The sequence below is a fragment of the Equus quagga genome, unplaced genomic scaffold (assembly GCF_021613505.1).
Source record: "Equus quagga isolate Etosha38 unplaced genomic scaffold, UCLA_HA_Equagga_1.0 220_RagTag, whole genome shotgun sequence".
In the NCBI taxonomy this organism is placed as follows: domain Eukaryota; kingdom Metazoa; phylum Chordata; class Mammalia; order Perissodactyla; family Equidae; genus Equus; species Equus quagga.
Genome location: NW_025799647.1, coordinates 2,363,370 through 2,389,871, shown reverse-complemented (window position 1 = coordinate 2,389,871; position 26,502 = coordinate 2,363,370). Strand labels below are relative to the sequence as shown.

General features: G+C 44.9%; 1 protein-coding gene across 1 annotated transcript in view; it reads right to left on the bottom strand.

Annotated features, from left to right (window-relative positions):
* The window catches only part of LOC124233735 (zinc finger FYVE domain-containing protein 26-like), a 62,063-nt gene that overhangs the window by 12,675 nt on the left and 22,886 nt on the right, over positions 1 to 26,502 (bottom strand). The window contains exons 16-35 of the mRNA XM_046650879.1: positions 26,178 to 26,441; positions 24,208 to 24,327; positions 23,950 to 24,114; positions 23,179 to 23,397; positions 22,465 to 22,567; positions 20,412 to 21,157; positions 18,715 to 18,911; positions 17,603 to 17,707; positions 15,955 to 16,077; positions 15,410 to 15,586; positions 13,778 to 14,024; positions 12,957 to 13,055; positions 10,787 to 10,950; positions 9,596 to 9,732; positions 7,599 to 7,630; positions 6,817 to 6,953; positions 5,654 to 5,874; positions 2,374 to 2,521; positions 1,913 to 2,122; positions 1,147 to 1,365 (exon numbers count right to left, since the gene is read on the bottom strand). Coding sequence (XP_046506835.1) covers positions 1,147 to 1,365; positions 1,913 to 2,122; positions 2,374 to 2,521; positions 5,654 to 5,874; positions 6,817 to 6,953; positions 7,599 to 7,630; positions 9,596 to 9,732; positions 10,787 to 10,950; positions 12,957 to 13,055; positions 13,778 to 14,024; positions 15,410 to 15,586; positions 15,955 to 16,077; positions 17,603 to 17,707; positions 18,715 to 18,911; positions 20,412 to 21,157; positions 22,465 to 22,567; positions 23,179 to 23,397; positions 23,950 to 24,114; positions 24,208 to 24,327; positions 26,178 to 26,441 — 3,833 coding nt within the window. The remainder of the gene's footprint in view (positions 1 to 1,146; positions 1,366 to 1,912; positions 2,123 to 2,373; positions 2,522 to 5,653; positions 5,875 to 6,816; positions 6,954 to 7,598; positions 7,631 to 9,595; positions 9,733 to 10,786; positions 10,951 to 12,956; positions 13,056 to 13,777; positions 14,025 to 15,409; positions 15,587 to 15,954; positions 16,078 to 17,602; positions 17,708 to 18,714; positions 18,912 to 20,411; positions 21,158 to 22,464; positions 22,568 to 23,178; positions 23,398 to 23,949; positions 24,115 to 24,207; positions 24,328 to 26,177; positions 26,442 to 26,502) is intronic.

Sequence of the window (26,502 nt, the reverse complement as noted above, 5' to 3'; positions counted from 1 at the left end):
ATGCTTTTCATCAGCTTATACCAAGATAAGTAAGTAAGCAGCTTAACTCTCTGGATGAGGCGTCAGTTAGAAGAAACAGAGCTGGGTGATTTCCACTCTCAATTTGTGCTTGGGAGAAGCAGCCTGACCTCAAAACTCACTTGGAAACCGAGGAAAAGGAAAAAACTTAACAATTAAATTCCAGATAATATAAGTTTTACATTATTTTTGAGACCCAGTTAGTAGCTAAGACCAGTGAGTAGCTAAGACCCAGTGAGTAACTAAGACACAGTAGCTAAGGCAGCTGTGAAAACATTTCTCTCTCACTGCCCTACAGGGGTGTGATTTCCACGACTCTGTGAACTGTTGACTTCCTGTGGAGCAATCCTAGAAGATAGCTATTTGTAAACTTTCACTGGCTGCCATTTTGAAATTAAAGTATACCTTGTGCTCCTTTAATTTTACAAGAAATTTGGTACGAATCAGCCAGTTCCTCAGGAGGTTTTCACGGAACATCGGGATAAAAGAGGTATTGCCAAAGGGTCATGGTGAAACAGAGTCCTGGCTTTGCTTAACAATAGCTCCACAGAAATAATGCACTTCAGTGGTGCCTCTGCCTCCCACGGAAGGAGGGCAGAGGATGTCAGAGAAAAGAAGGGAGCACACTCTTCCATTAGATATTCGAGGCCCAAATATAGGATCTGTGCCACGGGTGCTTCCTGGCCCTGGTGGTAACAAGCTGGAGTGGACGAGCAACAGGGTCAGCAGTGGGACACAGCCCTAGGGCAGGTGGGAGGTGTCTGGAAACAGAGAGAGGTAAAACAATTTGCACAAGGTCACGCCACTTATATCAAGTATCTCATTCCAGACACCATGCTCTCAACTACTATTGGATTCTGTTCTATATTTTGGGAGAAGGGATGAAATTTGTCATTGCCAGTCAGAAGGGTAATTTGGGATCCAGGTTAAGACTGGTTGCACACTCATCAAATCATGACTGGCGTAGACAGAACTTTCCACTTTAACTTGACTCTGCCAGAGATGCTCTCGTAGCTCAACACTAGATTAAGTTTAAGGGGGGGTGATCACCGCCCTTAAAGTGGAGTGGGCTGACCTTGGTGGGGGAAGCAGGTCCTGCCCTTTGAGAGCTGTGTTTGCGTGCCCCACCTTGCTGAGGAGGTGCAGCAGGGCTTCCCGCAGGCAGCTATGCCTCACATAGAAGCCGACGATGGCCAGGTTGGTGCTGTAGTTATGCAGGTAGAAGAGGCATTCTTGGTAGTAGGTGTTGTTCATGATCTTCCCTTCAGGAATCACCTCCAGAGAGAGGCTCTGGGTCCGAAGGGTAGCTTCCAGCTCTTTCAAGGTGGCAAAGTAATCATCATCTTGCTGATAGGAAAGGAGAAAGTATGAGGGAAAAATGGGACTCAGTAAGTTCTCAGAAGCTTCTGAAAACATTGCTTTCAAAGAATATTTAACAATATGGCAAAATGCTCACAACACAGTTTTAAGGGTAGAAAAACAGATAGTATTATAGTATATGGAATTTATATTTAATTACTATTATATAGAATATATTACATATAAAATTCTATATATTATAATACTGTATAACACCAACTTCATTAAAAAACATAACAGAAAATTCACCAAAATCTAAATACTACTTAAGTCTGGGTATGGGATTATACATGATTTTTATTGTTTAAAAAATAGTTTTCTGTAGTTTGTCTTTTAAAAACTTTGACTCTGTATTGCTATTCTAACCATATATAGTTACTTATCTAACTATATGTAATGGAAAGAACAAAATCCAAACCTGGCAGCTCTGAGCCAGGACTGCCACTGCCGGCTGAGTGGAAGCTGATCCGTTCCCCAGGGCATTCCTGCTCTGGGCCTCCCACCCTGAGCTGTCCCCCGCCTGCTGTGCTCTTACCAAGGACAGGAGTGGCCTCGCTGTGGACTCCAGATACTCAACCACATCCTGTACCAGTCTTGAGCCCTGACTCAGCTGATTGAGGTCAAAAGGGGGCTTCAGACAGCGACTGAACTTCTCCCGTGCGGCAGCGAGGTTCCCAGCTTTGAGGCAGGCCATACCCCATGCGTGCCACGCCCCAGTGGTATCAAGCCCCGTCTTTGTGGAGACCTGGTGGAAGAATCTTTAGTGAGAGGGTACCTACAACAAGGCCTGAGAGTCCCAGGGGCCTATTCTATCCCCTTGTTGCCAATCATTCCTGCCCCCTTGCACCTGCCATTACTCCCACATGGGCAAACTGGTCATGCCCTGGATATTTCCCTATGGGCAAGAACAACTGACAGATGGCAATCCCTGTTTGCAAGGCTAGGCAAAGGCAATTCATTACAGTTGGGCAGAAGTAAGCTTTGTCTTTGCCTCACCTCAACGCCTAGTTGGTAGTACTCAGCTTCCAAAAGCTGGTTCCTTAACCTGGTTACTGCAGCCGGCTGTAAGATCTGATCCAGAGATGGCACATGGCGATAGGCAGCAGCAACTAAAATATTCAGGACATCTACCTTGCTGATGTAGCTGCAGGGAGGAAAAGGGCAAGGTAATGAGGCTCCACAGTCTTACCTAGAATAGTTGGTGCTTAAAGGTTTTCTATTTCATTTCCAACGTGAAATGTGATAATGAGAAGTGAGAGGTACACAGACACTATGAGAGAAGACTGGAGTCAAACTCTGAATACCAACTCCCAACTCCATCATTTAGCAGCTCTATGACCTTTGGCGGATTAGTTAACCTTTCTCTGCCTCCATTTACTCATCTGTAAAATGGACATAAAACAGGGAGTTTTCAGGATAAAATGAAATAACTCAAGCCAAAGGGCTTAGGATAGTGTCTGGAACTTTGCAGGCACTCATCAAATGTTAGATATGAACACGCGGAGTAGGGATGCGCAGGTCTTCAATGAGAGGCCAGGCCTTTACATTGAATGTTGGAAACTCACAGGTTACCTATTTGCCTTTTGGTCCTTTTGAACCTTGCTTGCTTGAGAGAAGGCACAGAGACTATACTGATGGTTTGCACTCCTCCTCAATACAGAGGTCCCATCACTACCATTCCCTGGAGACGCTGCTGGGCAGGGGCATGCTGGCCCTTCACTCTGACCCTAGTCGCTTGGACTTGACATCCTCTCCCTGGGCTGAGAATGGGTTCTTGTCACAGCCCACTAGGTCTGCTGCCTTTGATCTTACTCCTAACACCTGAAGGTTGCAAAAACCTTACAATGACAGATGGCCCAGAGAGCCGGATCATTCTGTCTAGTGCTGCCTTCAACAGGCCTACGCTCCAGGTTCTTGAATCTTGTACCATAATTCCAGCAAAAACCCCCACGGATCCTGACTTGTCCACTGAAAGGGATTCAGTCCATCAGAGATTTTCAGCCGAGTGGGGATGGCGTAGGGGAGAGTATAGTAAGTATAAAAGCAAATTCCGTATCATAATGTACTTATACATTTGGAAAATGAAACATTTAAAATAGGTGGTGTAGTTTCATTTTTAAACATTCATTTAACATTCATTTAAACGTCTGTCAGAAGGAGGGATGAGCTACAAACAGGAGCAGAATACTCTGCAAACTAGGAGTTGTAAACACACATGCGAGCTGAATCCCTGCCCGTCAGCAAAGGGGCACAAAGGCAGTGTCTCTGAAGTGGGTCTGTCTGAGTCTAGGCTGGGGGAGACGGAAAGCGTAACTTGAAACCATTGCTGTAAACTGTCAGAGAAGCCCACGGCACCCTGGGGTGGGCGAGAATCCTCGTGAAGCGAGCACTGCCTCGGCCTAAAGCAGAGAGTTCCTCCATCCATATGAGATTTTGAAGGAAGCTCAGGACTTGATATTAAATTTGTTTTTTCCTCCAATCTGAATATCTTTTTCTTTCTTTTTTTGTTTTATTTTATTTATTTATGTTTATTGCAGTAACTCGGATTATAACATTATATAATTTTCAGGTGTACATCGTAATATATTTTGAGTTCTGTGTAGATTACATCATGTTCACCACCCAAAGACTAACTACAATCCATCACCAGACACATGTGCCTAATCGCCCTCTTTTTATTTTAACAAAATTTTATCTTATGTACATTACTGGTATTTGAGATATATTTAGATCTATTTTTATTATTGCCTTGAATCTTTCTTCATGTTTCCTTTGTTTTCTACTTTTTCCTCTATGGAGTGGTTTCTGTTTTTTTCTCCCCCTTTCCTCCATTTCTGGTAACTTAGTAGATTTTTGTTTTTTTTCATGATTATTTAAAAAGACTTTACCTAACATATTACATATCTATTTCTTCATTTATCAACTTGAAAAATGATGTAGAGTCTACTGCTTCTTAATACAAAGAATGAAGCTAACTCCTTTATATTTCCGTCTACTTTCTGTCCCACCTCCTTCTGCCTTTCTTAACCTTCTGGTTTTTGTTAATAAAAACAATAAAACTAGGGGCTGGCCTGGTGGTGCAGTGATTAAGTACGCACGTTCCGCTTCGGTAGCCTGGGGTTCATCGGTTTGGATCCCTGGTGCAGACATGGCACCGCTTGGCAAGCCATGCTGTGGTAGATGTCCCACATATAAAGTAGAGGAAGATGGGCACAGATGTTAGCTCAGGGCCAGTCTTCCTCAGCAAAAAGAGGAGGATGGGCAGCAGATGTTAGCTCAGGGCTAATCTTCCTCAAAATAAATAAATAAATAAATAAATAAAACTAACGTTTTTGGAGTACACAGTATGGATCAGGCTCAGTCCTCAGCTCTTTACATGGATACGCTCATTTTATCCACATAACACCCCTATAAGTTTTATTATCATCCCCATTTTATAGAAAACTGTGGTCTAGAGAGGCTGGTAGACTTCTCCAAGGCTTCAGAGCTAGGGAGTGGTGAAGCTGGGATTCAGTGCACTCCTTGCTCTCGGTGAGTTGGTAGGTAAGTACTCTGATTAACTGCCTGAGGCACTTACACTCCAAAGAAAATTATTCTCTCTGCTAACAAATCTGGCTAGAACTGAGTGCTGGGAACACACAACATGAGTCACACATCTGGGTGGGTAGGCTGGGAATTAGGAGTTTTCACTGTGAAGTTAATGAATGGAGGCAGAGCAGGTTTTGCAGGGACCTGAGGCCTCATCACAGCTTTTGCACAGACTTCAACCCTATGACTCAGATTCCTACCTGTGACACAGGGCAGACCATTCTGCAGTGTGCTTTATAGATCTGTTACCCAGAACTCCCTGAGGCCACAGTCTGAATTTGGTCAAGATTCAGAGAGAGTTTTAGTCGAGGCTAAGAACTGGACACTCAGGAAGGACACATTTTCTTTAAAAGCCAGAAAATTCCACAGAGACCAAAGGTGCTCCCCTAAATTGATTTTAATTATAAATGAACTAAAGCTTTTACTTTCTTTCTGACTGGGTATAGCTAGAGAACACTCTGCTTTGGTATCCACTCATGGAAGGAGAAGGACACAGGCTGTCAAGGTAGGGTGAGGAAGACCACTTGTGACCTGGTAACAGCATTCATCAACATCAAAGTGAGATGCAAAACATTTCAGCGTGTCTTGTAAGAGAGGCTGGTGAGGTGAACACTCATGGTGTAGTCAGAAAAAGAAGCTGGATAGAAATGACCGCCATGTGAAAGAATAGAGACTCATTTCCATTTACCTGTCACAAAGAGCCAGGTCCTGGCTCCGGCCAGCCTTGACGAACATCATCTTGGCGCTAAAGAGCAGCTGCTTCATAATGTCTATGAGCAGCCCTGCATCCACCTCTGGGTTGGTGAGGCCCTGGGACAGCCTGCAGCAGTGCTCAATTAGCTGGTGGCCACAGGCAGCACAGTCCCGGTGCAGATTCAGGATGGCAATGCACAAGGAGGCATTAGGGGCCTGGCCAGGGTGGAAGAAGAGAGAAAAACAGTGAGTTCAGGGGCCAAAGCATTCTTCCAGTGGAGTGGGATGGCAGGAATCGTTCTTCCCATTTCACAAAGCTTGAAAAACACTGGAAGAAGGAGCCAAAATTCCATGGCAAAGCAGAAGTGGAACTAAACAAATTTCAGATGTTTCATGGCCAAAGCCCTGGCTGCTGGTTTCGTCACTTTACTGGGAAGAAGGCAGCTGTGTCCTGTGTTACCTACTTCTTGGGAATGTCCATGTGTCCCCTCCTTTTGCCAGTCTACTGCCCCACTAGTGCAGGTCCTCCTTATTGCTGGCTTGGACTGTGACCATTACCTTGCTTAACTGACCACTTGGAGAAGTCTCGACTTGAAGCCACTGGAAACACTGCTGCTAAATTAAGTATTCCCAAAGCACACTCTGAAACCTTTCATGGTCCCTGATGCCTACTGAGTACATATTCCTTACTGCAGAATTCAAGGCCCTAAACATAAATAGCCCATTTCAATCCTATCTTTTACTACCTCTCTATTAACATCCTATATTCCCTCTGGATTAAACCGTTTCCAATTCCCCAGTCATGTCCTGCAATTTGTGACACTGTGCCTTTGCTCAGATGCTTCAGTTTTGCACTCTTTGTCTTTCCCTTATCCTCACCTCACAACCCACAAACTTCTTGTCAAACTTCTACTGCTCGTCTTCCATGTTACCTCTTCCATGAAGCCTTTCCTGATCTCCTCTGGTGCATTTCCCAAGATGCTCCTCATTTCCTGCCTTAACTGGCCTTACTTGTCCTAGCTCCCATATTATTACACTGTAAGCAAGCGAAGGCCAGGTTGTGTTCGCCTATCTCTGCATTTCCTGCCATACTACTCTATGTCATAAACTCAAATACTACACTACACATCAAAAGAACTCAGATTTTATTGCTCTTACCTGCTCATAGTAAAATTCACTCCGCACCAGCTCATTTTCCTCCTCATTCAGATCCAAAATCCATTCCACCTCAGCTGCCTTAGGGACTCTCACCACCGCTGAGTACGGAGGGCTTTCAGTCTTGGAGCTGTCTGGTACTGAGGAGAGAAATGCCATTCACGCGTCAGTCACTGGCCAGCAGCCCAGTCTACCCAGTCCAGTGCGCTGGTGAGAGCTGGAGGCAGGGATAGGGCCCTCTCTTTCCTTGGTCCCTTTCCTTTCCTTTAGGAAACCATGTTGAGCACCCCAAACCTTCCTCCCCAGGGAAGACCTGGGATGAGTGTTACAGTGTTTGCCATATAACCCCACTGCTTCACACGAGAAACCCTGAAAGGCACAGGCTTCTCAAATGAAGGGCTGAGCCATTGGCTACTCTAAAAACTAACCTGCTGTGGAAGGATAGAGGTCAAACTATGACTAGTGATTACTGAGCGGGAAGGAGGAAGCATTGGGAGGTAGGATGGTGGTGATGGGGAACCTAGAGGGGAAAAAAAGAAATAACCCACTAAAATTAAGGACCAAATTCTTTGGTTGCTGGCCTTCTCAATGCTGGAAGCTAATGGGCCAATGTGATAGGTTAATATGATGATGAACTTTAAGGGAAACAGTTTGAGAGAAATGCCAGGATCTTCTGTGGCCAAGTTGGATTGAGTGGCCATTGAGGGAATCAGTACAGCTGATACGCTGAAAGTAGAGCCAACTCGAACATATAAACAGCCACAGGGAACGCGATTCAGCCTCACCTTCTGGTTGTCCTGGATTCTCCTCTGACACACTGGAAACAGAGAAAGAAAAATGAGATGACTGAATCCCTCCTCCTCCTCTTTGTTTTGAGCTTGGTATATAGCATTGACATTTACTCAGTTACATGAGTGCGTTATCAGGGAATCATCCAAAACTCTTTTCTCTCCTCACCTGTCACAGCCTATCACTCACCATTTCCTGTCCATTCCATCTCCTAAATAGCTCTTTAAATGTCCCCATCTCTCTCTTCAGCCCTGCCTCAGAGAGAGCCCTCATCATTTATTGCTAGAGCCTTTGCAATAGCTTCCCAATTGGTCTCCCTGATTTCATCAACCTTTTCTCTACTTCACAGGTATAGTAAGCTTTCAAAAATGCAAATCTGATCATGTTATGCTTCTGTTTAAAATTCTTCAGTAGCTCCTCAGGGTAAAAATATTCCACATTTGCCATTCAGCAGACAAAGTCCCTTATGACCTGGCCTGGCTACCTCTTGAGACAATCTCTTGCCACCTATGACCTGTGCTCAACCCATAAAAGTCCTCCCCACTCCGCCACTGGCTCTGGTCAACTTCACCTTGGGCCACCGAGCACAAAGTCTTGATGCCACAAGCCAGAGCCCAAGGCTATCACCTGCATGAAGAGCCTGCTCGTCAACCCCAGCCTATGCTGCCAAAGAGCAAACTCCACACCTTTGTGCCATTGCCTAAGTCCTCCTGATTCAGCTGCCAGCCTCTAAGTCCAAGGTACGCTGGCCAGAAGCTTAGCCCATCACCTGCCTATTTACGCTTCCTCAAATGACCCAAATTTTCTCCTGTCCCTACCTTTGAAGTTGTTACTCCCACTTCTGGGCATGCTCTGTTTTGGCTTCTTTTCCGACTAACTTCTCATCCTCTAAGTCTCAGACTAGGTGCCACCTCCTGCCCATTGGGCTAAGCTGTGTGTCTCCACCACTGCACTTATCCAACGGCTTTGTGCTCTTTCTGTTGGCTGTCTCCCCACTAAGATGGGGCTCTTTGAGGGCAAAGTGATTATTGCTGAGAGATTGTTGAATGAAAGAATCCCCATCAATACTAACTGCTCGTTTCAAATCTCACCTCTATGGTATATGGGTAATTCCCCTGAACTCCACCCCAAGGGAGGCGGTGGTCTGCCAGGGTAACAGAATCCGTAGTATAAGCCTGGCATATATTCCTTCCTATGAGATCAGTAAATTATCATGGTAAATATGACCAAAAAAGTTCATATGAAAACAAACACAAAAATACTGTGAAGCTACTGAGCAGAATGTAAAATCTATTTAAGTCTACAAATAAAACATGAAGAAGTCAAAGTAATTTTGCTTTTTGATAGTTGCTTTGGCTCATATTCCCAGACGCTCTAGGAGTCTATTTCACTCTCCTGTGGTGCTAGAAGTAGCGGAAAAAACTGAGCAACACTGATCCAGCAAACACAGCTTTGATCAGACTTGCTAGAGGTATGAGCAGTATCCGAAATTTGTCACCAGCTGAACTGGGTGTAGCAAAGTGTGAGGGCTCTTCTGATTGTGGATAAGAAGCTAGGATGACTAGCTAGATCAGACTCATGCAAGTGGTGCCCTCACATTGAACAGGTATGAACATGTCCCTTTGAGTCCAGGTGAGACCAACTGAAGCAAGAGTGGCTGGAAAACAGGTGAGGTTGTTGGTAAACTAAGGTCAGTGGCCTGAGTCAGGGGATGGGCTGAAGAACCAAGTGTCCTCATCTCAGAGAGAACATCATGTAAGAGACTTGAGCTCAGCTTCCTCTCATCTGCTCTTGGTCAGAGGAAGTTTCTCTGACCAAGGTCAAACATTTCATTGTAGAGTTAATGGCATTTCAGTGTTATTGCTAAACTAAAACTATTTGTAATTGTTCCAGATTTGAGATGCTCTCCACAATGAGACCCCTAGGAGTGTAAGGACCTGGAGGAGGGTGCAGTGGTCAATAATAGTAGCAGTCCTGCTTGCAGGACACTCACTCTTTGTTGTAGTAACTATAGCACTGGTCACACACGCGAGCAGGGTTCTCTCTGCAGCCTTCCACCACCATTTTCTTAGTGGAGCAGGAATTGCACACTAGCCGGCCACAGCGGCGACAATGATGACGCCTGTTAAACTGAGGAGTGCCATCAGGAAAAGAAGGAATAAGGAAGAAGAGAAGGTGAGATTGCAGGACCTGTGAGTGTATCTGTCAACTCATTCATTCTTGGTATCAGTCCGCTGTGACTTATTAAGAACCTCTACTTGGGCCTCTACTGAGAAAGAACACACCAGTTCTTGCCTTCAAGAAGCTGACATTTAAAGACATTTCTGTCAATGGACAAAGATGCCCAAGTCAAGGACAATTTTGCAATAGCTCCTGACAAACTCTCCCTGTTGGTGGAGGCAACACATAAAGACATAGCAAAAAGCAGTGGGGAAGAAGTGACTTTCTCAGCTAATGTGGGTCACATTTCTCCATGGTGTGGTATTTCAAAATGCTTTTAAAGGTGCTACCTCATTTCATTATAAGAGGTTGACATACATATTACACTTCTTTTATAAATGAGGAGGAAAGAGACACAGAGAAATTACACCATCATCATTTTCATCAGCACTGAGCTAATATGCCAGTACTGATACTGTGTTAACACAGGTAATTGTTAGGTATGCTAACATTTGTTACTGTAGTTAGTCCTTACAGCTCCACGAGCCAAATAATATATCATCCCTAGTTTACAAGTGAGCATCAAAGACTGAAAAAGTTAACAGTCACATTGCTAGTAAGAGGCAGAGCTGGGATTAGAACCTAGGTCCTCTGTCTCCAGAGCCAGTACACATGACCAGTACCAGGTCACTTGTCTTACTGTGAAAGAAAGGGGAGCTAGAAACAAGATCTCCTGATGTTTGGTGACTCTTCCTACTATACCACTCTGACTCTTTTTAGCTATTTCATGAGAATGGCAAAGGTTTTAGACTTTAAGGCTACTTGGGAGTGTTTACCACCTGTCAAAATCCATAAAATATATTCTGGTCAGGTCATAGACAAGCCCCAAGTCTTCGATTTGGTAGTTCATCTGAAAATACCAATATCCTCTTGGAGACAGGAGGTGATCATAAACTCAGGCTCATGCACTAGAGTTTTCCTTTAATTTCTCCTGCAGGTAAAGCTGGAGACTGATGCTGCTTACCATGGTGAAGTGCTCCCTGCAACAGACCATGCAGATGCTCTTGCTCTCATCCGGTACCCACTGGTGCCTGGCAGGGGGCGTTGCTGGGGGCACAAACTCCAGTGGGGGCTGACTCTGAGGGAGGCTCCTCTCCCTCGGACTGGGGGAATGCACAATGGAGACACCTGGGAGTCAGAGCCAGAAGTCAGAGTAAAAGGTGATCAATAGTCCAACCAATAAAGGAAGAAGGAATGAGAGAATTAGAATTTCACCACTTTACAAACTCCTACTGAAATAACAGATCCAGTTGACGATCATCAATGACTGATTGCGTTACCAAAAGACAGACAACTGGACATTGTGGGTCTCCTGATGGAAGGCACACAACCACCTATCAAATATACCTCCCCAAAAATATTAAGCCTAACTCAAATCAAGCTTCTAGATCTATCTACCAGCGAACTAGAAATACAGCGGATGGAGACTCAGATTGCCACTGGTTGGCAATCAGCAAAAGCCAGCATGTGGGGAGCTCTACAGGACAAATGACCTAGTTTCCACCAAAAACAAAAAAGAGGTAGGGGAGCCTATTGATTAAAAGAGATTTAAGAAGTATTTCAGGCAAATGCCATATGTGGACATTAACCAGTTCTAAAAAAACCGTTATGAGACAACTGGGGAAATGTGAATACTGACTGGATACTTGATAATAATAATGAATTGTTAATTTGTTTTTAGGTCTGATAATTATGTTATGGTTTTGTCTAATAAATGTCCTTACCTTTGAGAGATATAGATTGATATATTTATAAATGAAATGATATGATATCTAGCAATGGCATCAAAATAATCCAGTAGAAGGACAGGGGTATAGACGACACAGGAATGGCCATCGTGAGATGATATTTACTGTAGCCAGGTAATGGGTATGTGAGACTTTAGTGCACTTTTCTCTCTACTTTCGTACATTGGAAATTTTGCACAATAAAAAGCTAAAAATAAATAAATAAATAAGTAAACTCAAGCTGCTTAGCTGCCTTATGCAGATGCCTGAAGCTGCTCATATACCTGTATGTCTGAACCCTCCCCTCAGATCTGCTGGTTATCCTGAAGCATGGCTACTTCTCAAAGTAGGGCCATGAAATGCCAGTCTTTGGGTTATGGTATCTAAGGAGATTTCTTGTCATTTAGCAGAGCAATGTTGGCAGGTGACAGAAAACGAGAACTGAAAAACCCAGTAACTCCTCGCAGCACCCAGAAGAAGATAGACTACAGATCTCTCCCAGGATCCTGCTCCCCTGATGGCTGGTCGACAAACACCTGCTGAGCTTCTCCTGCGTGCAGGCCACCGTGCGAGGGGCTGGAGACTGCGAGGCGTGGTGAGAAGGGGCAACCAAGACATGGGGAGGCCTTCAAGGAGCTCGCACCCCATGTGCGTGACAGACAACTAATCAACTGCAGCATAGGGGCAGAAGGAACACAAGCACTAAATACAGTTGATCTTCCTTATTAGCAGATTCCACATTTGTGAATTTGCCTCCTCGCTAAAATTTGTCACCTCAAAATCACTATTTGCAGTGCTTTTGCAGACTTGCGCAGAGTGGTGAATAATTTGAGTCACCCGACACTCAGGTTCTCATCTGAGGTTGAACAAGGTGGTATTGTGCTTTCTTATTTCAGCTCTATCCAGAGATGACCAGAGGATGGGACGGTAGGGGACAGTGTAGTGCAAAAAGCTCTGGCTCTGAGGCTGGTTGGACAGGCACTCAAGAGGCATGTGACCTCAGGCAAGTCACGTGACCACTTCTGAGCCTCTTCTTCTCTTTTGTAAAACAAAGAAAATAGAATCTACTAGGATGAATTGTTTCCAATTTAGCATTATAATCTATGTGAGTCTATACTCTGTATAACCTATCTATGTATGTAAATATTTTCCTTAGGAGTAACGCTTCAGGATTTGCTAACTCAGTGTTTGTGGGGACTTTATAGATACAGGACTTTATAGATACTGCAAATAAGGAGATCTGATTGTGTGTTGAATTATTTGGGATTTACAAAGCTGGAACGAACCAAGAAAAATAATTAATAAGAATGTTGTAACTGGAAGTGAAAGAAGAGGCAAAAGAATCAGAAAGTCAGAATAAGGCAAGGCTGAAGTGAAAAATGGGTAACTCTCAGAACCTGTTCTTACCAGGAGCAGCAGCAGAAAGGAACTCTGCTGATGGTGATCTAGACAAGGTCTCGAGGTCTGAAGCCTGACTCACAGCTTCCTGGAGGTGACTCACAGAATCTGCAGAGAGGGAAAACGCTGACACAACGTTGTTCTACCATAAACACCTTCTCTCCCTGTGCTAGGCATTTAGTCCCAAGCCCTGCTGGTTTCGCTATCACCCCATGATTCTACGAGCTATCAAAGAACGGTAGAGGCACTTCTAAAACAACAGTGAGTATGCTCCTTAAACTCCTCAAAAACAAACTATGTTTAGGACCTGAGGTAATGAAATAGATGCTATGATTTTACAAAATACATCTAAAAATGCCAGAGGGAAGTGGAAGACTTCAATAGTGGTCCTGGAGGGTAGGGAGTAAGAAACAAAAGCTGGCTGGGACCATCAGCCCACATTTCATTTTCTTCTTTCTAGAAGAGGCTGAGTCAGCTCATATACTAGTGATATCTGACGTGACCCTGGAATAGAGCACACCCTCCATACACAACAATGGCATTTAAGGACCCACTAGACTAAGGCCAGACAAAGACCAGCTTTACCACGTTTCGTTTCCCAAACCCTTATATTATGCAAGTGGTGGTGATCTATCATCCTTTAATTCTGGTTAGCCTGCCACTTCCTCTAAGACAAAGATCTCTCCTATATAATAAAGAGCTCTCTCCTGAAGTGTATTCCTTTCACTCTTGATCACCTCAAAATAATAAAGAGGAGAAGTTAAAGCTAAGGACGTAGTATGGTATTTCTTCCTCCACGTAGAACCCCCATCCAGAATGTTGGCAGTTACCTGATCGTTTCTCCCTCAGAGGGTAAGGGAAGTCCAGGGCTTTCCCTGCGTATCTGGAAAGCAGTGAGTCAACCTCGTCCGTGCTGAAGCCAATCTCCTGCCCGGCCAGCAGCTGGTGCAGAGTCTGCACAGCCACAGTGGCCCAATCCACTTTCATGTTCATGAGCAGCTGCTCCAGCATGAGCAGGGGGTTAGAGGACAAGTGGGAATAGCTGGCTCGGTGCTGCTCAGGCAGGGTCAGCAGAACCTGTTTGTGGGGTAGATCCATAGAGTAAAGAAAATAGTACCCAAATTTCAGAAGAAAGCTGAGATTCTTACTGGGAAGAAGGAAGGGTGTCAGAGACCAAAAGGCACATGGCCAAATACTGACACTGGCTAACAGTCTTTTAGGAAACAAGGCTGACTCCTCTCTAAATGCTCCAGATGGCAATCAAGAAGTATTCCAAGTACCTTCACCACAAGTACTCAACTCTGCCAACTGAGTGTAAAGGCAGCCATAGGCAATATGTAAATGAATACACAGGCTTGTTTTCCAATAAAACTTGATTTACGAAAGTGGGCTGAGGACTGAATTTGGCCCACAGGTGGTAGTCTGCTGACCCCTGTCTAGATCCTCCAGGTATGGGTGAGTCCCGCCTGATCCTTAACGCCACCATTCTGTCCACTTGAGGCTCTGTTAGAATGAGCAGAATAAGATGAGAAGATTTTAGCAGTGGACTGCCTAAAACTGGCACCTCCAGTGCCCTGTAGGTAAATAATGACTCTAAACTCTTTCTGGAGGTTGTTATCACTAGGCTTGAAATATGTTCACTGGCTCTGCTCACTGCCAATTTTCAAGGATTCCCCCATTCAGGTATAGTGTATCAAAACAAAAACAAAAACAAAATGGTCTATTTTCTTTAGGAACATTTTATGCAGTTGAACTCTTAGCACATGAGCCAGTGGTCATATTCATGGCTTTCCTAGCACTCGTTCTAGTCAAGGCACACGTTCCATACTCATGGGGTGGTAGACATGACTGCCAATCAGAATCATTAGAAGGGTGGCAGAAGGTCCATCTATCCCCAAACCCTCCTTGACTAGATTACTTTTTCTAGCTTAGAATTTCTTCTATTATTGTCTCCAAGGTTACACACCACAGGTAAAGATCTATTACCTTATTACCTAGGCAATTAACTCTTTTCCTTTAGCACAGACTAGTTTATCAAGCAGTAGTTTTAAATCCACACATCAGAATCCTTTTGGAAGACAGCCAGGTCCTGACCCAAGAGATTCAGTTTTAATTGATCTGGGGTGGAGGTCAACTATTGGTATTTTCAAAAAGTCCAAGTGATTCTAATACATGGTCAGAATTGAGGAGCATTGATATAGCAGATGCCAGATAAAGCACAAAGAGAACTTAGGAGGACCAGGTAAAATTCACTTTGGAGGCAGGGCAGTAAGAGAACGACAAGTCCTAAGGGACCCAACTAGGTTATGATGGGCTGCTAGGGTAAAGGCTTTATACAGCACAGGCCAAGGATGGCAGGTGTCTGGAAGAAGAGTCATTGAAAGAGCAAGTTCTGCAGTGGGAGCTGGGCCAGCAGGCTCTCCGTCAGGCATGCTTTCCCATCACCTCCTTTTTCTCTTTACCTTGGATCCCATGTACAGTGCCTGGATTTCACGGTGTCGGGCAGCAGTCAGTTCTCCATAGAAGTGGGTGGTGAGGTAGTTGGCCAAGAAATGAGAAGTGGCCAAGCTAGGGTGCTGGTCAAGAGATTGCTCCGTGACCTCAAGGCACATGGTGGGGTCAGGAATTCTCTGCAGGAGCTGTTGCAAGAGAATGGTAGAAGAAAAGGTAGGCCTGTAGAAGAACTCTTAGTTTAGCCATATTTTGTTTGAGAAAGGAACACAGGTTTATTCATTTTGGATTAACCCCTTCTCCACACATTTTTCACCATCCCTGTGGCTTCACAATGATGGCTTTGATGGGACCAGAGTTCAGCAGGAGTCCTGGATCCAGCTGCCCATCTGGCACCTAATGCAGGGCTGGGCACCTTCTGCTCAAGATGGGATAAGAAGGGACAGACCTGATATTGGGAAAGCTTTGTATAGGATTCAGCATGAACAGAGCTGTCTGATTTGACTAACCTTCCTGTCCTGCCCCGAAAGAAAAATGGGAAGAGTTGGAGACTTACTTTCAGAGCCTTTTCATGATCTCCTTTTTCTAGAAGGTGTAGAAGATGCTTTTGATGTAAGCTGATTAAGTGTTCTCTTGGAATAGGGTAGAGGCAGCCCCACTCCTCACACAGCCCATACTCCTGGAAGGAAACACACACACCTTCAATCCCTTTAAATTACTGCACTTGTCACTCATCCAGCTTCTGCCTGTTTTCTTCTCAGTAGTCTTGAGTCTACTAAAGCCCCAGGAGAGTTTGGTAAGTGCTGATGGGGACTTCACTATGGGATTACAGTGGGATCATAAACTCAAAGGACTGGAGTGGCAAGGTAAGTTATGAAAATGATCGAAGTGGGCTGACTGTTAATGCTATCATTCTCATCTTAGCTTTACCAGAAAAACAGATGACATACAGTGACTGACACTTGGTGTCAGCCCTGGGAGATACTAAGGAAGTGGGGAAGACTGAGAAGACAGTCCAGAGGAGACAGTTCCTACTCATTTCGGACTGTTGCCATATGAACGGGCAGGCCCAGGGTTGCCAGACTTTAAAAAACTCAAAAAAATTTTTTTTAATCAAAAATGTTTCCTACTTTAAAATGTTGGCAATGAAATCAGTATGAAAAAAATAAAAATTCTGCAGACCAATACTGCATGGGCCAAGCAAACTTGCTGAGGGTTGGATTCCATCCATGTCCCCTTTGCTAGCTGCCCCCTAATTTGTGAACTCTGGATTAAAGTTTCAGAGAACGGAATTTCCAGGGCTTTGTTCAAGGATTCTAATGCAGTGGTATCTGCAATGACACCCCTTCCCCCAACTCTGCCTCAGGCCGCCTTCTTCAGGATGGTTCCTTGTTTCTCAGGCTACGTTAGTGCTCTGCCTGGACTCCCACCACAAGCTGGGCTTACTTCTGTCACTTGATATATCACCATCACCAAGGGATGTGTCTCACATTGCCCCCTTCCCAGAATGTGAGCTGCGCAAGGGCAAGGACTAAGCTTCATTATCTTTATTTCACCACCACCCAGCATAGTGGCAAATAATATGCAGTCAGTAAAGGTTTCCTGGATGAATGAACATCTGAATGAGCATTTTTACATTTTGAACTATGGCAAATCAGTTCCTTAAAAGGTAAATAAAAATCTATTTAGCACTCAAATGTCTAATAAAACACATGAAAAGATATTCAAGGTCATTAGTAATCAAGGAAATATGAATTAAAACAATGATGAGATACCATCCTACTGGCAAAAGGTGAAAAGCTGAACAATACCAAAACTTAGAAAGGATATGGAGCAACAGAAACTGCGAGTGGCACAACTGAGCTGAGGAGCGATTTAGTAATATCTTAATAAAGGTGAGGATGTTCACGCCTGAGGACAGAGTAATTCCACTGCTGGGTGTGCCTTCTGTACCTAGTGTTTACAGTGTAGAAAATCTCATGTATGAACACAAAGGTCATAGTGCAAAAGTGTCAACTGTATTACTCTCTATACTTCTCTGTATGTTGGCAAATTTCAAAAAAAAAAAAAAAAGAGAAAAAAGAATGCGATGTAATTATAAAAAATTGTGTACCCTGACACATGGAAAGGGGTCTACACAACCAGCTAAGGAATTGCAACACTGAAAAGAGGAGGAAGGGGAATACCACCCAGGAAAATGGTACCTTTGCTTCTAGAATCATGTTCATGACAGTTGATGGGTCCTCAACACAACAGTTCCTCAGGGTCTGCCAGTCACACCACACGGGGGTATCCTGCAGACCTAGAATCTAGGGAAAGACAGGAAGCTATCAAACCTCACTGTAGCTTCTCCCTCCATGAACAAGTCACCAGAGCTTCCAGGGATGGGCTGTCCTTAGGTCTCTGTACCAAAGTTAGGCTGTCAGAATTTGCCAGGAGATAGGAATAATTAGAGCAAATGGGGCAAAGATTGGAGAGGCAAGTGCATTCTCTGGAAGTATAATCAGGGAGCAGAGGCTGATTAGCGAGGCCAGAATTGGGGCCTTTCACTGGTGAGGACAATTCTCAGAGGCTTATATGCCTTATAGCTTGTTCAGTTTTCTGGGGTCACTTGTCCCATGCTCCTCCATCTCAAAATTCTACTCAAGTTATTCTTCGGCTTGAATGCTCTGTGGGATCACCATTCAGGTAGCACTTTAGCTCTGCATGAAAACTGCTGAGGAAGAGTGGAAAAAAAACCTTTTCCACCTGCCATTTTCATTTTCCCTGGTGGGGCTCTGGACTCTGTTCAGTTCCAAGAGCACATGGAAAAATGAGCATATGTCTTATACTTGTCACGTGGCTGTACCACCTAAATCTGTCTCCCTGAGCCTCTTGATCTTGACTATAACACATATCCCACAAGAACCTTTCACTTTTGAAACTGTCACTTTCATGCATCCTTTCAAAATAGCTTTTGAAATTTAGCTGAAATTTAAAACAATCTATAAAAAAGACATTACAGACATAAAACATACACAAAGCTCAAATAGACATGTGAAAAGGCTTTGTGGACTGTGAAGCATCATTCCAGTGTTAATTTTGTTATTATTTTTATCCATGTTTGATGCATATATATTTAAAATTACAGGAGTAAATAAAACAGGAATGAGATAGGAGGCCTCCTCACTGTTCAGGTGAGAGCAGGAGCCAGATGCAGAGCAAAAGCCAGGCCTAGATTTTCTGTTCCTCAAAATCCACCACCATATGAGAAAAGGCTGGGGTTGGTAATAGGGTGAGAAGCTTATTTCCCTTCTCCTGATCTCAGGGCCCATACCTTCTGATACACCTGCAGCTCTGCCAGTTTTCTCCGTAGCTCACACTTTAGTGCATCTTGGACAGCTATGTCTGAAATGCAGTAGGCCAGGATCTCCAAGCATGACTCCAGTGGCCACCTGTTCACAAACTGTAGGGTTAGTCGACTTCTCAGAGATGCATCCTTCACAGCAAACAGGTACTGCCAACCTTCTTTGTCTACAAGATAAAAAGATGCCTAGAGGCAGCAAGCCTGGCCCAGACGAGCTCAAGATCCAGGTTACTTCTTAAGAGAAAGGCTGGCCCCGTGGCTGAGTGGTTAAGTTTGTGCGCTCCCCTTCAGTGGCCCAGGGTTTCGCCCATTTGGATCCTGGATGCAGACCTAGCACTGCTCATCAGGCCATGCTGAGGTGGCGTCCCACATAGCAGAACTAAAAAGACCTACAACTAGAATATACAACTATGTACTGGGGAGCTTTGGGGAGAAGAGAAAAAAAAAAAAGATTGGCAACAGATGTTAGCTCAAGGCCAATCTTAGGAAAAACAAAAAAGGGCTTCGTTTAGTTTCATAAAGCAGGAGCTTGGAGGATCCTTAAGATCCATCTGACTCTAACTAGTTTTTATACTTGGAACCATTATATGACAGGGAGAAATGCTCTACCCCTATGTTTCCCTTTATATCAACCTGATCATAGTCAGGAGGCTTTCAGAAGAGAGAGAAAGAGAAAAGAGAGGAGGAAGAAGAAGGGAGGAAGGAAGACAGAAGCACAGATGAAGCCCTCCATGTTCTGGCATGCTGCACATATGGCACTCTTTCAGACTCAACTGTCAGTGGAACTTTTAGTTTTCCCCATAATATCCACTCTGTGGCAGACATAACTACTTGAAAGTTGTTTCAGGTAAACTAGTTTCACTCCCTTGATATCATCTGCCATTACTACTTAATAGATCTCTCTCTCCCACACCCATTTCACAGAGCTGAAAAACACACCAAGCAATTAAGACAGCACAGCCAGTCAGTGGGTTTCTTCCCCTCTCAAGGGGGAATTTTCTCCTTTTCATGGGGCAGCCAACCCTCCTACCCATAAGCCATTCCCAACAGCACACCTGGCTCTTGCTCCCCCTAGTGGAGTTTTGTCGGTCACTGGCTCTCAACCCTGGTTACACACTGAAATCTCTTACCCAGCTTTCAAAGTAGAGATTGTCATGCAGGCCCACAGTCTGTTTTTATAAATAAAGTTTTATTAGAATATGGCCACGCTCATTTACGTATGTATCGTGTATGGCTGCTTTCACGCTATAATGGCAGAGTCGGGTAGTTGCAACCGAGACTGTATGGCTACAAAGCCCTTTACGGAAAAAGTTTGCTGACCTCTGTTTTCAAGTAAACACTTGCCTGACCCCCATCCTGGGCTTCTGGTGGTGAGGCTCAGATACTTGTAGTTCATAGACTTTTCCAACGATTCTGACACCCAGAGTAGAGAGCACAGGTCATGAGTGCCTGTTCTAAAGTTAGATGAACCCGGATTCTAAGCTCTGCTCTACCACTTACTATCCTGAGCAAGTTTCCTATCCTCTGAGCCTTGGTCTCATCTCAGTATTGTGAGATTATAGTGGCACCTTTTTCTAGAGTTCTTGGGAGATCAAATACAATGTTACACTCAGTGAATGCTAAATACTATTTCCACTGGTCAAGGGGAGGCAGAACTTTCTGCTCACCATATGCCGCAGCACAGCTCAGGACTGCATCCCGTATGCTGCTCAAGTTGTCCACGTCTCGCCCGTACACCTCAGTGAGCTGAAGGGCCCGGGGCCAATCTCTGGCCACTAGGGCTTCCTCGAAGGCCTCAGTGAGCACATCTAGGGCAGTGGGAGAATGCAGGCCCAGGAGGACAGTAGAGAGACTGGCCTGGCCACAGAGACTTGCTGCCAGACTCTGCCCCTGCTCAGACGATCCTTGTAAGGGCTCCCAGGCAGCCATAAGGGAGGCCTCAAGCATAGGGAACTGTTCTAGGAGGCGCTCACACTCCCGGGCTACTTGCTCTGCAGTTAGAGGCACCTCCCTGCGGCCACGAAGCTCCTTCCACGACAAGCTGGGCTTGGTGACCTTTGCCCCCCAGGAAACGCCCAGGCAGGCCACTGTAGCCAGCAGCTTTGAGCGGGACTTAAGGAAGGCCAAGGCAGAGGAGGTGAGGGCTGGGGGTGATGAACCCCTTGGGGAGGAGTGGGACTTTCTCTCTAATGTGGGATTCTCAGTTGGCTTTGGGGAGCTCAAGGTAGAAAGTGGGAGGTCCTCCAGGCAGTGGGAGGTGTGCAGCTGGGCCAAGGTGCCCAAGTGGGTCAGAAGGGATGATGTCTGCTGGCTTTGCCGGGATGAGCAAAGGGCAAGGGGCTCACAGCAGCAGTTGACGATGACCTGTGGCACACTCAGGCCGAGACCCTCTTGGGCCAGAAGGGCTGCCAGCCTGGAGAGAGAGAAGCACAGGGCATGTAAGGCCTGAGTGCATACATACCACCATTACCCAATCTCAGAATTTCTTTATGTTCACACAAACAAATGTAAATGCAGGCTCTTTAATTGTTTCTCTCTCTTTTTTTCTGCACAAAGGTAGCCCATTAGGCACACTGCTCTGCCCTGTGGTTTGTAACTTAATAACATATCTGGGAGAGCTGTTCATATCCCTCTATAGAGGGGCCCATCATTTTTTTTTTACAGCTACATATTATTCCATTATGTGGATGAATATAATTTAACTAGTCTTCTATTAGTAGACAACGGATTTTTCTGATCTGTTGATCTTACATATAAGGCTGTAATAAAATGATTGCACATACACCATTTTTCACATGTACAATCATGTGTCGCTTAACGATGGGGATACGTTCTGGGAAACGTGCTGTTAGGTGATTTCGTTGTTGTGCAAACAACATAGTGTGTACTTCACAAGCCTAGATGGTACAGCCTACCACACACCTTTCAGTACTAATCTTATGGGACTTGGCTTTTGGTATTAATCTTTTTTTTTGAGGAAGATTAGCCCTGAGCTAACATCTGCTGCCAATTCTCCTCTTTTTGCTGAGGAAGACTGGCCCTGAACTAACATCTATGCCCATCTTCCTCTACTTTATATGTGGGACACCTGCCACAGCATGGCTTGACAAGCAGTGTGTAGGTCCACAGCCAGGATCCGAACCGGCAAACCCAGGGCTGCCGAGGCAGAATGTGCAAACTTAACCACTGTGCCACTGGGCTGGCCTCTGGTACTAATCTTGTGGGATCACCATTGTATATGCAGTCAGTCATTGACTGAAACATTATGCAGTGCATGACCATACAATAAAGCTGCAGGGTAAATTCCCCAATGTGGATTGCCAGGTCAAAGAGTATATGAATTTCTAATTTTAGTAGACTGCCTTCCCACAGGGGCTGTATCAATTTATATCCCATCAGCAATCTATGAGAATGCTTGTTTTCCTACAGCCTAACCAACTAATGTCTTATCAAATTTTCAGATTTTTACCTATTTATAAGTGAAGATTCACCAGTTAATTTTATATTTGTAACATAAATGTTAGAGGTGGCAAGTGGGAAAGAAATGAAGCACATGGAATTTTAACATAGCTGTATAAGATTAAATGCAAGTCAAGGGAAAAGTTGGGAAGAAATCTCTACTCTCTGTACTGAACCCAGGCACAGCCCCACTGAGCCCTTCGTTTCCTTGATGAAACAATTAGGAAGGCCCATGCTTGATTCCCACAGGGTGGCTCCTACCTGTCTGGGGGAACTTGTCGCTCAAGCAGGAGGTGTGACACCAGTTGGGATGAGCTCTGTTGCAGGAGAACAAAGGGATTTCCTACTTTGACCTCCACGCGATCTGCAAAGGTAAAGAAAGTGACCTTCGTTTGCACCACTGATTGCCACAGTTCAGAGACCTGTTGTCCAGAATCAATAAAAAAGTACTACAGTGTCAAAGCAAAGACTACATTGACATTTTCCAGGTAAAGGGTTTTCTCAACATGACCCTGACCACAAGTTTATGCTTTACCACTGCTCTAAAGACTTCCAACCACAGACAAACTTCAGTGGGCAGATCTAGCCACAAAAAGCTCATCCTGCTCTCTTCAACATGACTGAAGTGCATGCAGTACTTGCTCTGTGGACTCAAGTAAGACTCTAGGACTCATATCAGAGACTTGGTTCCTCTGCTGAATCCTCATATCCACAATGGACTGAAGGTCTGAGACAGGTATTTTTGTATCATCAATGCCGCTGAAATTCATTGAGTACTCCCATGTGATGTACAACTGTACTACACACTGGGGAGACAAAGATGAAGAAAACACAGAGAAGAATGACAGGACCTTGTAAATCTAGTGCCGTTGGCTACTGCTGTACCCAGAACCTCTTACTTGAGCACCTTCCTCTTCCTTGACCTAAACACTTGGAGGCCAGTCATGACTCTATTTCCTCTTTCTTGCTACTTACCAGGCTCAGAGCTCAAGCTCCGAAGAAGAACTGCAGCCAGGGTGCTACAGTAGCTGAAGAAGGTGCCCAGGTAGTCAGTTTGCCTGCTGCCTGCTGGGGTGTGTTTGCCCAGGTTCTTGTGAAGGAGCTGAGTCTGGATATGCACAGGGTGGTTCTCTGCCTCCAGAGCTTTCTGGGCCACCTGTTCCACCAGGGAAGAGAGTGGAGTACTCCTGGGCTCTGAGAGGAGTTAGGAAAGGAGAAGGGATGTAGGCTTTAGTCTCTGCATCCAGTTTTGTGACAATTTCAAACATAATATGTGAACTGGGCATCGGTACACTGCCTGGGGCATCCTATAGCCTGGGTGTTACACTTACAAGGCAGCTATAAAATCCTAAGTTGGTTTTCTGTACAAGTGATTCTCAGCCAGCAAGAGCTTTGAGTCTGGAGAAATCAGGGTGAATAGTTCTGTTTTCCACCCCAGTGTCTCTGGGGTGGAATGGCTTTATAAAGGTCATAGCAATCTTTTGGGGAAGGGTTGATAAACATTTACTGAGTACCTTCTGGGTATATTTCTCATTAGGAATGAGAAAAACATATAGCTAATGGAGTGTTAAGCATCCCTTCACTTGAAGGGCGGGGAAACAGGTGGAATTAGTTATGAGACATGCCCGGCTAACTAGAGGGCTGGTAGAGCCCAGTTCTGGAGTCTTAAGCCTCTGCTCCTTCACTCTTGGCTGTTTCCTCTCCCCATTTCAGCCCTCAACTGCTCCCAAGCTGTCAGGTCCACACCTGGCAGCTCCAGTGCTTCTCTCAGTGACTGAAGGCCCTGATCCAGCTGCTGGGAGTGGGTGGTGTGGCTGGCAACACAGTCCTCAGTCAGGCTGGGCCAACACATCTGAAGAAGCTCAGCAATACTGCACCGTGGAAGGCTTCCTCCTTTTTCTTCTACACTCTCTATGGAAAGCAAAGGAGAAAGAAAACATGAAGTCCGACGCTGGCCTAAGATTCCAAGTCCAGGAGAAAAAAAAAGGGAGAAAAGCAACTCACCTGATTTAGTTTGTCCGGCTGACACAAGTGGATAATTGAGAATCTTGCTGATTTGCTGAAGAACAACCGGAAAACCTCGAATGCCGTCAGCATTGAGGAGTACGTGGTCTAGCCGTCGACCTGGAAAGAGATGAAGGAAGACAGAACGCAGAAGAAATAAGGTACATTCAGAGATTGATACTCAGTCCTCTAGTCACTTGTAAAGTTTTATCTTCTCCAATACTAAGGAGGAAATAAATGCCGTGCCATTTGGGGTGAAAACCAGCACACCTCACTTATTCCATGCCTGAGGTTCAAGGGGTAACTCGGGCAAGATGCCCCAGCTGTCAACAGCAGCAGACCCAGAGCCTCTGGCGCTCCTATGGAATTGCTATCCCAAGCCACTCAGGCACTTCTTGTGGATTTGCCTCAGTACTGCCCTCAGCCGAGAGCTTGAGCTGGGATCCCATGCGTCTTCTCTAATTGCTTTCAGTGGTGTCTTGACACCCTGACTAGATTTTAAACAACTCTATGGACAGAGATTATTCCTTATACCCCTCCTGTACCCCTATATACTTGGGATGATCTGGAAACACAGTAGGTACTAAATTAATTCCTAATTGATTGACACGAAATCGTGTCAGCTATTAATAGCTTGGATAATATCTCTGTTCATTTTAGAAAATAAGTACTAGACGAGTGGGAGGGAAATTGGTAAAAAATAGCATTGTGTACACCACAGTATACTTTCTGGGATGGATTATGTGAACATTAAGGGACTTTTAAATCAATGGCTCAGAAGTGACTTGGAGGGGTGCCCAGAAATGAGTTAACATGGGAGGCCTGAGACTGCTATCCTTAGAAAGGGCTGCTTGCAAGGTTGGCCCCTGGCTGGTGTCTGCAAACTTAATGGGCAATGGTTTCCTACACTGACAGAAAACTTTCCCTAAATGATGAGAGTGGTTTACTGTGCCTGCACTGTTTGTACAATGTGGTTTATATGAACATGTGCCTTCCTTCTGAGAGTCTGGAATTTTGGTTCATGCTGGGCAGAGGGTGCCTTTGTTACCAGCCCCCAGTAAAAACCTTGAACATTGGGTCTCTAATGAACTTCCCTATAGACAACACTTCACACTTGTCACAACTCATTGCTGGAGGAATTAAGCCCATCCTGTGTGACTCCACTGAAAGAGGACTCTTGGAAGCTTGTGCCTGGTTTCCTCCAGACTTCACCCCAAGAGCCTTTGCCCCTTGCTGATTTTGCTTTTAGACTTTTGCTGAAATAAATCTTAGCCATGACATGAGTATGACTATACGCTGAGTCCTGTGAGTTCCCCTAGTGAATCACTGAATCTAGAGGTGGCTATTCATATCATAACCTATTCACCATTCCGCCCTCCACATTACTGAGAAGGAACATGCTGCTTTCTCCCTCACTGGTCAGTCCTTCCAAGGTCTGGTGTGTGTAATCAAGGATGGGCTGCGAGTGGAACTTTGCCTAATTCTTTCTTCGTATTCCTCTACCTTCATTCCTCCAAGAATTCCACATACACATTCTGGGATATTATTAACCTCAATGAACAAACCTCCCTTCAACTGTGATCCCCTAAATTTTCCCTTAACCTGGTTTGCAAACTTGAGACTGTCCCAGGTTTTAGGCTAAGTGGGTTTCACCCAGGAGGGGGCAGGCAGTCTAAAGGTACAAATTCCATTTATACCATTTTTGCATAGGTATTTCCCCCTTGAATTTATCAATAAACCAGAAAACAATCTCCCCAATGGTTGCAGACTGCTACACCTATTCAGAAGGCAAGTCTCTCAACAGACTGGATTTATGCTATCAGACTGGGCATGAGGAAATTAACTAATAATCCCTTCTCCCTGCCCCTCCTGCCCCAAAAAGTCCTTCCTTCTTGCACAATTTATCCAGTATCTCAGAACCCAGCTCCTCACTTGAGAATTAAGGGCTGAAACTAAAGCAGCCCACTCACCCCGGCTCTCAAGGCTGCTGTTTAGACGTCGCTCGGCTGTTTCTAAGAGCTGCTTGCAGGTTTTCCAGAGCTGGCACTGAGAGCAAGCTAGGTCGAATGCAGCCATGGCAGGGGGACTCAGGTCCTCCAGGACCTCTCTCAGCGGGGCAGTGGGCTCTATCAGGGTACTGCTTATCCAAAAGTCCTCCTGGAGCATGGGGATGGGGTCCCCAGAGGCGCTGAGCAGCTTGTCGGTCACATCAGAGATGGAGTAAAATACCATCCCTGGACACCCAGCAGTGGAGTAAAAAGTAAGAGTTAGTTAAAAGGATTCTAACTACCATTT